General features: G+C 42.5%; 1 protein-coding gene across 3 annotated transcripts in view; it reads right to left on the bottom strand.

Annotated features, from left to right (window-relative positions):
- Positions 1-16,428, bottom strand: part of OXSR1 (oxidative stress responsive kinase 1) — a 119,084-nt gene that overhangs the window by 37,793 nt on the left and 64,863 nt on the right. For all 3 annotated transcript variants that reach the window (XM_033931728.1, XM_033931727.1, XM_033931729.1), the window contains exons 10-11: positions 16,014-16,079; positions 11,221-11,343 (exon numbers count right to left, since the gene is read on the bottom strand). In XM_033931728.1, the coding sequence (XP_033787619.1) occupies positions 11,221-11,343; positions 16,014-16,079 (189 nt within the window). The remainder of the gene's footprint in view (positions 1-11,220; positions 11,344-16,013; positions 16,080-16,428) is intronic.

The following is a 16,428-nucleotide window of genomic DNA, read 5'->3' on the forward strand; positions in this document are numbered from 1 at the left end:
GGCGACTCCTTTGCCTTCTGGTGTGATGATATGCCTCAATTCCTTTTCCTTTCCCAAACTGCTTGAACACCCTTTACATATTTCAAAGTCAGATTTGAATACTCCATTAGGCTGACACAACTGAAGCATATCACCAACATGTAGAAGGCAAACTCATCTCTGTACAGCCTTTAGTTGTTTTAATTTGTTTCTATTGAAGCCTCTCATTTTTATCATTTATTTCACCCCCAGTTGCTAATTGATTTTTTCTTTTTTTTTAATAAAAGGAGTTTATTGAATCACAGCTATGGAAGAGATGACACACAATATTTGGACTTGGATGCAAATAACAAGATTCCAAATATACTGTAAATTCTCCCTTTTACATCATATTAAGAACTTATTACCTGCAAACAAGTTCAATGGAGGGTACAAATAAATTTGGGTTTTCAAGTTTCAAGTTTCTATTAAAATTTGATAAATCGCTTATCCATTTCCTAAGCAATGTATAAAAGATAAAAATAAGGAAATACAATATAAATAGATACACCGACAACAACATCACAAAATTAAAATAAAACAATCAACAAGAACCAAGAGGAAAGGGAGCAGAAATACATTTTCAAAAAAGGAAAGAAAAACATTTAAGGAAAAAACATTGTTCGGTAAAAAAAGTAAACGGAAGAAAAAAAGAATTGCTCCTTTTATTTATTCTAGATTTAAGACATCCTTAAATAAATAGCATTTCAATTTGCTTTTAAATAGTTCCATGATGTACAAAAAGTTCAATGAAGTAACATTAATTTACAAAAGAGAAAAAGCCTGCCATGCTTTTCTGAATATCGTAGCTTTCATTACTAAGAATGGAAGAGGATCTTTTAATGCTTTTCCTACATGTCTTGACAGTGATGCCACAATTCAGTTCTCAAGCTTTGCAAACTTGTCTGAAAGATCTTTAGTAGTGATGACCATACTGTGATCAACAACTATGAGACAACATCCTTTTTTTAAGCTATTCTCTTTACCTTCTGTGTATCATGCTTCCCGCCATATCTTGGGACCTCAATGCTTTAACCCAACTGATAGAAACTTTTGAGCTACAAGACTCCTGCAATCTAACCTAGAAAATTTTGGTTTTGGTGGTAATGACTTCAGTTCACAGCATTCACATTGTTCAAATTCTTTACTAGTGAATCCCTCATCCAAAATACTTTGCATCATGTTCACTAGAGTTCTGGTTTAAATACAGCTGCCCCCAAATCAAGAAAGCTATACCATTACTGTTAAGTATGGTAACTACCTCTCCACATTACCCTTAAGTCATATTGGAAGTCTACTGCAGTGATACCACTGAAATACAGAGACTCAGTGTTATCTATATACATCTACATATTGGTATTCAGAAATTAATAGTAATAGTAACATAACATAACAACATAAGAATTGCCACTGCTGGGTCAGACCAATGATCCATCCTGCCCAGCAGTCCACTCACACGGCGGCCCCAAGGTCAAGACCAGTGCTCCAAATGAGTCCAGTTTCGTCAGTTCAACTTTGTCTTTAAACCCTGGAGGGTATTTTCCCCTATAGCAGACTCCAGAAGAGTGTTCAGTTTTCTACCACTCTCTGGGTGAAGAAGAATTTCCTTACGTTTGTATGGAATCTATCCCCTTTCAACTTTAGAGAGTGTCCTCTCGTTCTCCCTACCTTGGAGAAAGTGAACAGTCTGTCTTTCTCTACTAAGTCTATTCCCTTCAGTATTTTGAATGTTTCGATCATGTCCCCTCGCAGTCTCCTTTTTTCAAGGGAGAAGAGGCCCAGTTTCTCTAATCTCTCGCTTTATGGCAACTCCTCCAGCCCCGTAACCATTTTAGCCGCTCTTCTCTGGACTCTCTTGAGTAGTACCATATCCTTCTTCATGTACGGTGACCAGTGCTGGATGCAATACTCCAGGTGAGGGCGCACCATGGCCCGGTACAGTGGCATGATAACCTTCTCGGATCTGTTCATGATCCCCTTTTTGATCATTCCTAGCATTCTGTTCGCCCTTTTCGCCGCAGTAACACATTGTGCAGATGGCTTCATGGACTTGTCGATCAGAACTCCCAAGTCCCTTTCCTGGGAGGTCTCTCCAAATACCGCCCCAGACATCCTGTATTTGTGCATGAGATTTTTGTTCCCAACCTGCATAACTTTGCACTTATCCACATTGAACCTCATTTGCTATGTCGATGCCCATTTCTCGAGCTTGATTATGTCACGTTGCAGATCTTCATAATCCCCCTGTGTCTTCACTATTCTGTATAACTTCGTATCGTCCGCAAATTTAATCACCTCGCTCGTCATACCAATGTCCAGATCGTTTATAAAGATGTTGAAGAGCACAGGTCCAAGCACTGAGCCCTGCGGCACCCCGCTGGTGATGCTCTTCCAGTCTGAGAATTGTCCATTTACCCTCGCTCTCTGTTTCCTATGCTCCAGCCAGTTTTTAATCCACGTGAGTATTTCACCCTCGATTCCATGGCAAGCAATTTTCCGAAGTCGTCGTTCATGTGGAACTTTGTCGAATGCCTTCTGAAAATCCAGATATACAATGTCAACCGGGTCGCCCTTGTCTATCTGCCTGTTTACTCCCTCGAAGAAGTACAGCAAGTTCTAAAGCAAGATCTGCCTTTACTGAAACCATGCTGGCTGGTCTTCATCAGGTCGTGTCCGTCAAGGTGATCATTAGTAGTTGTAGTGGTGATGGGTAGTTGACAGTAAAGACTCCTCCCAAAAGAGAGATGGACACATTCCATTAAGATACTCTGATCAGAAAATGAACATTTCTTGATGAGAGGAGACCACCACAGTGTTGTCTAACAGTTATCATTAAGGGGGAAGATGATACAAAAGCACTCAATATTTACCAAATAGTTCACCACTTTTTAAAGATTTTTTAAAGTGGAGATAGGAGGTAGAAATTAATGTAATGGCACAGAGGAGCTTAACAAAGCAAATTCCAAACAATATCAAAAGGCCCAGCAAGTGTAGAGGGGTTTTGCTGCTCCAGAGAAAAGCAGCAACAAATCAAATTACAAATCCAAAGAGGCAGTATCAGAAGAATGAAGAAAAAAAAGGGGCTTAAGAACCTCAAGACTCTAGCATAAAGCATCTTACCAACAGAATAGCAATGCCTATTATGGTCTAATCCAGAAAGATGAAACTTACTTCCAACTTAGAAAAAGCCCTTAGCGCAAGAGAACTTTGGTTTTGTAAGATCACAGTAGATTGGTGTATCCAGCTGCTAGCAGAGTCCCCTACTAACCAAGGAATTAGCCTGCTCCTTCAGTGAGATATATCCAAACTGTAAAGGTGATCCCTCAGGCCTTGACTACTTGTTATCACAGATATGTCACCATTATGTGGGATGAGTTTCACCAAGACAAGGGTAGGCAATTCCAGTCCTCGAGAGATGGAGCCAGGTCAGATTTTCAGGATATCCATAATAAATATGCACGAGATGATTTGCATCTCAAGGAGGCAGTGCATGCAAACCCATCTCATACATATTCATTGTGGATATCCTGAAAACCTGACCTGGCTCCGGCTCTCGAGAACCGGAATTGCCTACCCCTGCACTAAGAGATGTTTGATGCATTAGTAGTAATTAAAATTGTTTATCTCTGAACTCAAAGATTATACAGGTTTCATATTTTGCTTGAATCTGCACTGGCTGGTAAGAGGGCTGGAACACTGCCCATACGCCGAGAGGTTGGATAGGCTGGGGCTCTTCTCTCTGGAAAAAAGGAGGCTCAGGGGAGATATGATAGAGACCTTCAAGATCATGAGGGGCATAGAGAGGGTGGATAGGGACAGATTCTTCAGACTGAAGGGGACAACAGGTACGAGGGGGCATTCGGAGAAACTGAAGGGAGATAGGTTCAAAACAAATGCAAGGAAGTTTTTTTTTCACCCAGAGGGTCGTGGACACTTGGAATGCGCTACCAGAGGAAGTGATCAGGCAGAGTACGGTACAGGGATTCAAACAGGGATTGGACGGATTCCTGAGGGATAAAGGGATTGTGGGATACTGAGAGAGGTATCCAGGTAATAAGTATAGAAACCCAACCAGGTCGTGCATGTGCAAGACCGGAGGGTTAGGACTTCGATGGGAAGATAGGACTTCAATGGGAAACCAAGGTGGCAAGGGGGTCCCTTCTGGTGATTCAGACAGGTCATGACCTGTTTGGGCCGCCGCGGGAGCGGACTGCTGGGCAGGATGGACCTGTGATCTGACCCGGCGGAGGCACTGCTTATGTTCTTATGTTCTTAAGAACACAATACTGAGATTATTAGTCTGTTCTGGATACTCTTCAGCAGGGCTGCCCAAGTCCGGTCCTCGAGATCTACTGGCAGGCCAGGTTTTCAGGATAGCCACAATGAATATGCATGAGGGATATTTGCATACCAAGAAGGCAGTGCAGGCAAATCTTTCTCATGCATATTCATTGTGGATATCCTGAAAACCTGGCTTGCCAGTAGATCTCGAGGACCGGACTTGGGCAGCCCTGCTCTTCAGCATCATATTGATAGATGACGGCCATGCTGATCATGCTTATTGTTGCTTCTACTTTTTACTTTTGATCTTGCTTCCTGTTTGCAAAACTTAGGTTTGGGAGGAAGTGTGCTGGAACATTCTTTTGTTGAACATCAGAAGCAGGAAATAGTTTCGAATGGGGCTGAAACTGCTTGAAAACCTTTTATCAGTGATCTATACTATTCTTAATATAGTTTTCAATATCTATTTAGAGCTTTTAGGTGTCTTTGCTATTCTCCCATCACTACTCTAGTCTTTTAGAATATGTGCAAATGGCATTTGGATTATATGCCCTTACTGGAGGATCTAAAAATGCTCCCAGTACTGGGTTATGTGGTCAGTTTGGATACAAACTAATCAGCTAGTCCTATCTATATAAATTTTTTTTTTAAAAAGACACACATCCTTTGGGCAAGTTTGCTCCATTTTCTTGGAGCACAGAATAAACATTTGAGAATGTCACTGGTTGTACAAAATCTGGGGGCCAATTTCGACTTGCTACATTCTGGTAGAGATCAGGTTATGGGCATTCAAAAACCTGCAGTTTATGAAGGCTTAAATATTACTCGCATCCTAATAATTTCAAGTCAGTTTTACAGGCCTTAGTATTCAAGTATTTATTACAGCAAGGCAATTTAATGCCAGCGGTTTCCAAGCCTCTTACTGGAGGCAACCCAGCCAGTCAGGTTTTCAGGATATCCACAGGTGCATGAAACTCTCTCATGAATATGCAATGTGAATATCCCAAAAACCTAATTGGTTGGGGTACCTCCAAGGCCAGGTTTGGGAACCACTGGGCTAGGCATTGACAATTTTAATCTCCTTATCCTACCCCAACTCCCCTCCAACACTAAAACTGAGCAGTCTAGAGCAATGGTTCCCAACCCTGTCCTGGAGGACCACCAACCAGTCAAGGTTTTCAGGATAACTCTAATGAATATGTATGGAGCAAAGATGCACACTTGTCACCATTACACGCAAATCTCTCATATGCATATTCATTAGGGTTATCCTGAAAATCTGACTGGCTGGTGGTCCTCCAGGACAGGGTTGGGAACCACTGGTCTAGAGCACACCGTTTCTTAGGCTAAGGATACAATTGAAACAGATGTAGTAGGTTTCCTTGAAGTAATAACTGAGAGAACTACTCTTATTGTTTCATTTGCTTTAGAGTTTGACAGGGATTTGATTTTTCAAACATATTTTCGACATATGAATAATACTTTTTTGGGCTCAACAATTCGTATATTTCCTGATATATCTCGTGAGACGCAGAAGAGAAGGAAAAGACTTTTTGGTTTATAGACCTAGAGTTACCGCTTTGGGTGATTCCTTTGTTTTAAAAATTTCCTGCTAAGTGCTGTATCTCATTAGAAGGAAAATCTTTTCTTTTTTTGTTTGAACCCAAACAGTTGTTACAATTTATTGTGGCCAAGGAAGGGGGGGGGGATAGTAACCATTGGATCAATGGCGACTCCTACAGTTTAGCAAACCAGCTGCCGGAAGCAGAGTCTCTTACTTTTATGACCTGATAAATGATTTCTGTATTTCTTTGTTATTTACTTAGGTCTTGGATCATTGGGGATGAAATAATGAATATTATTTTTTCCTTTTAATATTTCTTTGGATGGGGGTTGCCATCCATGGTTTCTTATATTGTAATTCTAATCCATATTCAAGTTGAAGTGCTTTTTAAAATGTAAAATTTGAATAAAAAAAAAAAAATGGAAACAGGTGTAGTAGTTGGCCAATGTGTATTCTGATCTGCTTTCAGAAAAACTATGGGTGATCTCTATAACACTATTTATCGTCATTAGTGTGGTTTGTCAAAGAAGTACTACTACTTATTTCTATAGCGCACCTAGACGCGTGCAACACTGTAGACATAATAAGCAGAGGCTTTCTCGGTCACTACTGAGCTCACAATTTTTGTACCTGGGGCAATGGAAGGCTCAGGATCACAAGGAGCTGCAGTGGGAACTGAATCCAGTTCCCCAGGATTTAAAGTCTGCTGCACTAACTACTAGGCCGCTTTTCCACATAACTAAATGCCATGCAGTCAGATAATCAGCAGCAATCACCTTCGAAAATGTCCTTGGAGCCATGGCCAAGCCAAATGACATCGCCCGAAACTGAAAGTGCTGGCCGAGAATGGCAAAGCGCAGATACCGCTGATGCGGTGGCCAAATGGGAATATGTAAGTAGGCTTGTTTGAGATCCAGCGCTGTAAGGAACTCTCCTGGCTGAACTGCCGCAATAACCGATCTTATTGTTTCCATGCGGAAATGTCTGACGTTGAAAAACTGATTGATCCGCTTGAGATCGAGCACCGGTCTGACCAATCCTCCCTTTTTGGGCACCAGAAAGTAAATGGAATATCTTCCCTGGCCCCTCTGCTTCGGAGGAACTGGAATTACCGCTCCAATACCCAGAAGAATCTGAAGAGTAACTTGCATGGACTCCCTCTTGGCCGCCCCCGAACACGGAGACACCAAGAAAGAATCTGCAACGGGAGAAGAAAATTCTAATTTGTAACCTTCTCGAACAATATCCAATACCCATTAATCGGACGTTATCTTTGCCCACTCCGCTAAGAAGGAAGACAGCCGACCCCTGATGGGAATGGCGGAGAGAGCCAAGTCCCCGTCATTGTGCATTGCATAAGGCCGGGGTACGGGCTGGTTGAGCGGCTGGGGTTTTGCAGGACGAAAGGAATTATTTTGCTGAAACCTCGGCTTGGAATTAAAGGAAGACCCGTAAGATGGCTGAAAGAACGGTGTCCCAGGTCTATATCGTCTAACATCCCGAAAGCGAGGCTGGGGAGTTACAGGCTTCAAAGATCTCTTAGGCTTATCCTCCGGCAATCTCTGTTTTGGAATCCCTGAAGTCCTTGACCAACTTATCCAAATCTTCACCAAACAAAAGACGCCCCTTAAAAGGGAGCCTCACGAGCCGAAGTTTAGACGCTGCATCCGCAGCCCAATGACAGAGCCATAACAATCTGCGAGAAACTGCTGAAAGAGACATCTGTTTCGCAGAAGCACGAATAATATCATATAACGCATCCGCCAAATAAGCTAAACCAGATTCCATATCCGGGAAGTCAGACGGAACAGCCATCCCGGATTCCAACATGGTATCCGCCATTTGTTGTGCCCATTGCAAACAAGCGCGTGCCGCATAGGACCTACACACTGCCGCTTGCAATGTAAGAGCCGCTACATCGAAGGAAAGTTTCAGCGTAGATTCAATTTTCCTATCCTGGGAGTCCTTAAGTGTTACACCTCCCTCAACCGGCAAAGTTGGTAACCGCGGCCACCAAAGCATCCACCCTCTGGAGCTTAAATTTCTCCAGCTCCTCCTGTGCCACCGGGTACAACTGCCACATAGCTTTCGCCACATGGAGACCAGCCTCAGGCGTGTATTGGGCGGAAATAATAATAATAACAGTTTATATATCGCAATACCGTTAAGTTCTATGCGGTTTACAATAGATTAAGCGAGGTACAAATCGATTGCATTTAAGAGGGGAGAAGAGGAGAGTTAATAGGACCGGAAATGCGTTGTTGAGGAGAAAGATTAACAGGACAGAGGAAACACTATGGAGGAGAAAGAAGATGAGTGGGTCTGTTGGCTAGATACTTTAGGAACAGTTGAGTTTTTAGACGTTTTCTGAATTCCTCATAAGTAGTGGCTGAAAGCAGTTGATCTAGGTCTTTACCCCACAATGCTGCTTGATGTGAAAGAAGGTGTTCATGGTGTTTTTTCAGTTTACAAATTCTAACTGGGGGGGAAACGAAGTAGGAATGAGAGCTTCTCTTGTGTCTGTTGGCAGAGAAGGAGAAAAGGTCAGTTATGTATTTAGGGGCAAGTCCGTTTAGCGCTTTAAAGCAGAAGCAGGCGAATTTAAACTTTATGCGTGCTTCCATCGGTAGCCAATGTAACTGCCGGTAGTAGGGTGATACATGATCGAATTTCTTTAATCCGAAGATTAGTCTGACCGCTGCATTTTGCATTAATTGTAAACGTCGCATATTTTGGGGGGAAATGGCTAAGTAGGCGATTTTACAGTAGTCAAGTTGACTTAGTACGAGGGATTGGACCAGTGTTCTGAATGCCGACGTATCGAAATAAGCCTTAATGGATCTGAGTTTCCAGAGAGTGAAGAAACCCTTTTTGATTAAGGAGTCCACCTGGTCTTTCATGGTTAGGCATTAGTCTAGAGTTACACCTAGTATCTTTATGGTGGGCTGGATGGGGTGATTAAGTTCATTGATGCATAGAGGTGTTTTGGTGTCAAACGGATGTGGTGAAGCAATGAAGAATTTTGTTTTTTCTGAATTAAGTTTGAGCTTGAAGTTTATCATCCATTGCTCCCTCATGTTTATGGCTTCTGAAGCCTTGGGAATAGTTTCCGAGATAGAGTCAGCAAATGGGATTATAATCGTGAAGTCATCTGCATAACTGAATAGTTTTATCCCCAGCTGAGTTATTTGCAAGCTCAATGAGGACATGTAGACGTTAAATAGCAGTGGAGACAATGGTGACCCGGATGGATCGCTCCAGGTATCGGAAAGCTCATAATTGAAGCGTACCTATAGGTGCGGGATGTAAGGAAGCCACAAAACCAGTTCAGCACCTCGTCTTTGATACCAATGGCGTCTAGGCATTGTAGCATTTTCCTGTGGTCTACCAGGTCAAAGGCTGAACTCATATCGAATTGCATAACCAATGCATTGTGGCCCCTGCTAAACAGTAGGCGCAGATTGTCTAAAATAGCTGCAATTACTGTCTCCGTATTGAATAAAGATCTGAAACCGGATTGGGTTTCGTGTAGAAGAGAGAACTGATTAAGATAGTCCATCAGTTGGGTATGTACTAGTCCTCCATGATTTTTACAATAAACAGAATGGATGCTAGTGGTCTGTAGTTGGTTATTAGGACTGAGGGTTCTTTGCGATTTTTTAGAATTGGGGTTATTATTATGTGACCATTATTAGAGAGGAACTTCCCATTTTTTAGGTTATGGGACAGGTATTGTAGCAGCAATAGTTCCATCATAGCTTCGTGGACTGGAAAAGTCTTGGGCGGTTTCCTCGTGCCCGCCAGAAGCGGGTTAGCCACCTCAGAGACTTGCGGATCTGCCTGAGAAATATTCAAACCTTGCAATGCCTTAGAAATAAAGTAGGATAATTCCTCCTTATGGAAAAGCTGGAGCACTGTGGGATCATCCACCTCTCTACCCAGAGTCTCTTCTAACTCTAAATCTGCCAAATCTCTATCTGCCAGAGATTCAAGAGGAGGAAGGGATAAAGTGGAATCCAACAGTTTGTCCCCGCCATCCACAGGGGACACTCTGCGCTGTTTAGTGGCTTGTAAACCCTGCTGAGATAGAGTAACAGTAGGCTGAGGAGAAGCAGGTAAAGCAACCCCCCCCCCCCCCCCGGAAGCAGCACAAACTCAGGAGAAAACGGCAAACTCTGTGACTGAGCAAGCCCAGTAGGCATACTGGACGCTGCGGCCATTCCAAGCTGCCCCACCGGTAGAGCAGAGTCCTGCCTTGCAGAAACATCCGCCCTCTGCCCGGCCATTACCACCGACACAGGCTCCAGCGCTACAGCTGACCCCCCTCCGAGAAGAGAAACCGCCGGCAGGGAAGGAAGCACTGCAATAAGCAGCTGCGGGTCTTGAACCGCCGCCAAGGTCACACCCGCTGATATCACCGGCGAAACTGAACTCGCGTCGTTTGGGCGGGAAAACACCAACTCAACTGGCGCCATTATTACCTACTCCCCTGATGCGTCCGCGCACCCCGCATGAACCCGTTGGTGTTCGCCTCTTCTCACAGCGGGAACACCTTTTAACAACCTCTGCTGCCATGGCACTGTACCGAATAAAAGAAAATAACTCTGCACCCGCAGCACAAGAAAACCACCTATAAAGAAACCAAGTAAAGTGAATCTTACCCGCTCCACACAAGAAGTGCTGAATAGAGAGGTAGTTGCAGTCTGCTTACCAAGTAAAAAGACAGCTACCCCAATTATAAACTCCGTTTTTTGGGTTGTTGGTTTTGTTTTTTTTTTGTATTAAAGGAAAGAAGAAACCCAGGGAGCTAACACCCCTCACTGGCTCTGAGGGGAGGGTGAGGCTCTGAGGGGAGGGGGGCCCAGGTGTAACCTCTAAAGACAACACCGTGCAGCCGAACACCCCTTTCTCACTGAAGAGAAAATCTCAACAGGAGAGCAGACTACCAAAGACAACCAGAATTCAGGAGCTATAAGGATAGCAACCATGACCTGCTGGAAAATAGAGCATACTGAAGCTGCAGGAGAGGTTCTATCCAAGACGACCACCTGTTAATCAGTTCTCTATCTCCACCAGCTGGTCAATGTGTGCTATCCCACTAGTCTCTGGATTCATCTGCTGTCGTTGCTAAGGAAGCAGAGGCTTTCTCGGTCACTATTGAGCTCACAATTTTTGTACCTGGGGCAATGGAAGGCTCAGGATCACAAGGAGCTGCAGTGGGAACTGAATCCAGTTCCCCAGGATTTAAAGTCTGCTGCACTAATTACTAGGCCGCTTTTCCACATAACTAAATGCCATGTAGTCAGACAATCAGCAGCAAAGTATTTTATGTTCTGTTGAAAAGTTTCTGGTCTTACCCTAAGTTGGGCCACTGCGGCTTTCCCTTCTTCACTTTCTTCATCTAGCTCTTCATCACTCCACTCCCAGCCACCATCTTCAGTTTTATGAAGACGTCCACTGGAACCGGGGACTCTTCGAACCTACTTGGCACAAAGAAAGAAAAACACCTTAACACTGACCAGCACAAAAAAATTCAAACTACTACTCAAACCACAGACACATCTTGGACTCAAGTCCAGCACCTTGTATGTGTGTTTACAAAAACATAAATGTTTGAACAAATCTATACTGTTGTGCTGATTACTTGTTAACAGGGGTTCTGAAGACAGGATTTGACCAATTACTCAAATGGATCGTGTGTGTAAACTAATAGGGATTGGGGCTTGTATACTGCCTTTTTGTAGTTAAGTAACCCCACTCAAAGTGATTTACAAACAGGTACTTCAAGCTTTTTCCCTATCTGTCCCGGTGGGCTCATAATCTATCTAAAGTTTTCCGCAAACATCTAAAAACCTGGCTTTTCTCAAAAATGTAAGTCTCCCTCCAACTTAGGAATCAAGGAAACTCTTATATCTTGGCATCCCAAGTCCTCTAAATTTTCTTCACACTTCTATCTCTAACCCTCTGTTGTAGTTCCTATTTCTTCTACTGTAAACCGCGCCGAGCTCTACGAAAGTGGAGATGATGCGGTATACAAACCTAAGGATTAGATTAATGTACCTGGGGCAGTGGAGGATTAAGTAACTGACCACAAAAAAAGCGACAAACTACTCCAAACTGCAATCAAAAGATAAACACAAAAAAAGTGGAGTGGGTATATAATCCTTCTTCAAATTAGTATATTCTCTATAAAAAATGTGTTTTATAAAGAAAGAGGAGTCTGAGGTCCTTCCCCCTCCTTTTGATATTTCACAATTGGCTTACACTATATGCCATTTCACTATTTATAACATCAATCTAATATTATATTTTTATAGAGAATGTACTAATTTGAAGAAGGATTATATACCCGCTCCACTTTTTTGCATTTATCTTTGGATTAAGTAACTTGCCCAGGGTCACAAAGAGCAGTGTGGGGTTTGAAACCACAACCTCATGGGGCCAAGGCTGTAGCTCTAATCACTATGCCACACTCTCTACCATGCATTATAGTTTCAGTGCTATGAACCTTTGGGTTCCCACAAATCCATATAAAAGCTTTGAATAGAGCATGAGAAGTGAAGGATACAGATCTTTTTTAACTGTTGAACTGCCATAATCAGACCTTTGCTTTCTCTGAAGAAAGTTCAAAATCAAGTCATATCCATGGGACTCTCTAGCTAAGGAATGGCACCAGTAAAAAGGAAAACAAGATGAATAGTAACCTGAAATGAGCATGGGCCCTATGAGTGAAGGACAGAACTACGGAGAATAGAGTATCCAGACCTTACACCAGGAGACAATGTCCAGAAAGTAACAGAAGTTATATATGGCATTTACTGTGTTCATAGTCTTACCAACTGCCTAATGGAGGTAGACTTTAGATTGGTGCCCAACAGACAGACATCTTCATGGCCTTAACTAAGGGCTCCTTTTACCAAGCTGCGCTAGCGGTTTTTGCATGCGCTAAATTGCCGCACGCCTCCATTGAGCTGGCATTAGTTTCTCCGCATAGCGCAGGGGTTAGCACGCGATAAAAAACACTACCGCAGCTTAGTAAAAAGAGCCCTAAGTGTCTTAACATGCCTTTATAAGGTCAGACCTGCCAGGAATAACAAATAGATGTAATGTGCTTTCCAATTATACACACTACATTAGTCACCATGGTCCAAATTCTCGAAAGTGCGCCCGTAAGATAGGCGGCAGTAGGCACTCTACACGGCCTAATTTAATTGGTTTGTTTTAAATTGGCATAGTAATTGATTGCGTCATTTAAAAACAAATGATAAAAAGAGGTAAGTGCCCACCGGTGCCTCCAAAAACAGTACTGTGATTGCATTTATTGAGGCACCTAAGGGTCACAGTAGTCATGATTAACACTGGAAACGCACTTAGGCACCCTTAGGTGCCTCCATAAATGGAAATTCACAACAAACAAAGGCTCTCAAAACCATTGCCTACATTTCCAGTGCCTAAGTTTGACGGTAGTCATGATTCTACAGGTGGTTCCATTGTGTGATTGACTGGTGCCACTTTTGCAGGCGTAGGCCGATAACTGTGCTATTTGTAGAATCTGGCCCCATACCTCTAGGCCCAGTTAGGTCAAAACACAATAAAAAGTCTAATTGGATTATTTTATGGGCATGAAAGTGAAAAAAATGAAATAGCTCTTGAAATCCAGGGACTGAGGCCCAGATTCTCAAAACTTTTACGCCGTCTCAACTGTTTACAGACGGTTTAGCCTGTACGCATTTTAGCGGTGGATTATCAAAACAGATTATCTCTGTCAATAGGGAGCTTTCTAGCAGTCTCCGACAATGAAATGCAAATGGGCTCTTCAACATTGAAATGAGCCCTCCAGTGGATTTTTAAAAAATGCTGAGTCATTTTATAAAGATGACATCGCTTTTGGCGACAAAAATAAGCAATTGGTCCAGGGGTGCCAGTCAGTATCAGAGACTGCTAGAAAGCCTGTGTTGTGATGCAGTGTGAGATGCCCATTCTCTCTCCTGCTGCATCACAACACACACACACACACCCCCCCCACAGGAGAGATGCCCACTCTCTCCGCTGCCAAGAAATGCCTGCCGCCGCTCAGCCTTGTGCACCCCCCCCTCACTGCAGCAGGAGAGATGGCCTCTCTCCCCACTGCCATAAAACACCTCTTCCTTGCCGATACCAGCAGACTCCCTCCTCCCAGATGGCCTGCCTGTGTCGTCAAAAATGGGCCTTCCTCTCTCCGGTGGGAGGGACCTTATACAACTTGGACCAATCAAGAGCCTCTCCCCAGTGCAACCCAATATGTACTGGGGAAAGGAAGGCACACATGACGCAGGCAGGCCAGCTGGGAGGAGGGAGTCCACCCTCCGTACATCTATATGGCGGTAAGGGGGAGAGGGCGTTGGAGGCTAGGGGAGGTGTTCTATGGTGGGGAGGTGGGGTCAGGGGTCATATTGCAGCGGGGAGAGTGGGCAACTCTCCAGCTGTTGTTTTTTTGTGTGGGGGGGTTTACGCATTTTTTTCTGCACATGTGCCCATCACTATGTAGAATTGGTAAACCATGATCCTATTTGTATGCATGGATGCTTTGCCAGTGTTCTAAAGTTCTAGCCTCTCTGCTTGGAGGAGCAGAAGCACGAGACCTTGAACTATGTTAATGCTTTAGAGCTGGTTCAACAACTAGGGGATGAAGATGTAGTTGTGTCCTATCAAAACCTGGACACTTCTTTAAAAAAACCCAAAATACCATGTATAGAATTTCAGGAACTACCTGGACAGTTATTTTTTTACCCCTCATATGGAAGATTAGAATGTTCTGTATTTACACCCGTATTTAGTGGAGACCCCTGAGGAAGTCAAGATTGGCCAGTGAAATAGATCCTGTAGTCGTTGTGGAGCATCAATAAAGCTAAGTTGTTCTACTGTTAAGATGGCAAAAATTTGTGAGGTACAAAAATTTTTAGTTAGGCTTGGATTACTACAAGTTGGCGGACAGGTTTTTTAGGACCAATAATATGCAGATTTAGTGGCTTTACATACTCATACTGAATATCTGCTAGGTTTCTGAGGTCCTTTTCCTCTCAGTTCATTATTATTATTGAGAGTTGGCCTACTAATTATTTTGAGAGTGGGCCTTTTTGTGCTATGCAAGAACTACCAACAGTGATGTTATTGCTATAGTGAATGGGAGTGAGAACAAAGATGAAGACAACTGCGCGTTGGGCCTGCACATGAACTAGATAAAACTTTGACCGGTCATAGTGAAGTGGGGGGGGGTCAAGGCTATCAAGGCTTGATTGGCATTTATGGAACAAGTCAGTGACTGCTACAGATGTTATGTTCTTGAGACACTGGCATTACTTCACCACAAAGAGAAACAATCAAGAAAACAAACCTTAATCGCAATTTTTTTTAAAGAACTTGTTTCTACACTACTTTGCTTGCCTTTATGCAGGACTCTGCCATGTAGTTTTATTTATAAACATACTATACGGTATTTTTTGTGTTTGGGTACAAGCACATATATCACACTGTTGATTGCTGAATGTTAAAAAAATATATATTTGAAACAATACTTTATGCCTCTTATTTTATCCAACTTTTCAGTTATCCAAGAACAGGTTGGTCCTTTTTGTGTCAGATAGTCAAGACTACTGTATCCACAATAATTAGGTGTAAGGAATTTCCATATAATAGAAACCCAACATATGCTAAGTTAACTTATGCATATTCACTGTGAAAATCTTAAAATTCTATCTGGCTATAGGATCCCCAGGACTGACTTAGGATGCCCTGAAATAAAGGACTCCGAAGAGGGAAAGCTGTTTCAATGAACTACTATCAGAAGACAGAAGGCTAGACCTTTTAATTTATTTGCATTTTCCTTCTGCTAGCTTCGTTTACAGTCTTTGGGATTTTTTTGCTTACTTGTTTGAGGTGACAAACAGAATGGCTCCGCTTAGTATAAATGTCAGCACTTTTACAAACCACCATTCTGAAAAGGTTTCCTTCAGTTTAAGATATACTGTTTACCATTGTTTGGCCTGAATAAGTTCCTACTGAAAACACGATTATACTAGAGTCAGAACAGAAAACATTTAAGAGGAAATATTAAGTAACTTAGTTTGCTGTTCCCATTATGTGAAAGCTTTACTTGCACACAAACTATTACCTTTTTTGCTCTTTCAGTAATCGTTGGTGCTCGCTGCATCAACCTTTCTTGTAGGAATTCTTTGTTCTGAAAACAGCAAAATGAATGAGTAGAGGATGACATTTTACTCCCAAAAGCATTAGTTAAGAATCCTATTAAACCTAGCATAGAAATGGCTTATTGCACACCAATTTTAAGTTTACTGCTACAACTCACATTATGCACCAAATATTTTAAAATACAAAAATAATCAATATTGCCACTGTACAATCTTCATGTATACTTAAATTGCAATCCCTGAATTACAAGTGCAATTAATACCATCTCATTATATCAACGGTCTCAAACCCAAACCCTTTGCAGGGCTACATTTTGGATTTGTAGGTACTTGGAGGGCTGCAGAAAAAATAGTTAATGTCTTATTCAAGAAATAATT

The sequence above is a fragment of the Geotrypetes seraphini genome, chromosome 2, assembly GCF_902459505.1.
Source record: "Geotrypetes seraphini chromosome 2, aGeoSer1.1, whole genome shotgun sequence".
Taxonomy (NCBI): domain Eukaryota; kingdom Metazoa; phylum Chordata; class Amphibia; order Gymnophiona; family Dermophiidae; genus Geotrypetes; species Geotrypetes seraphini.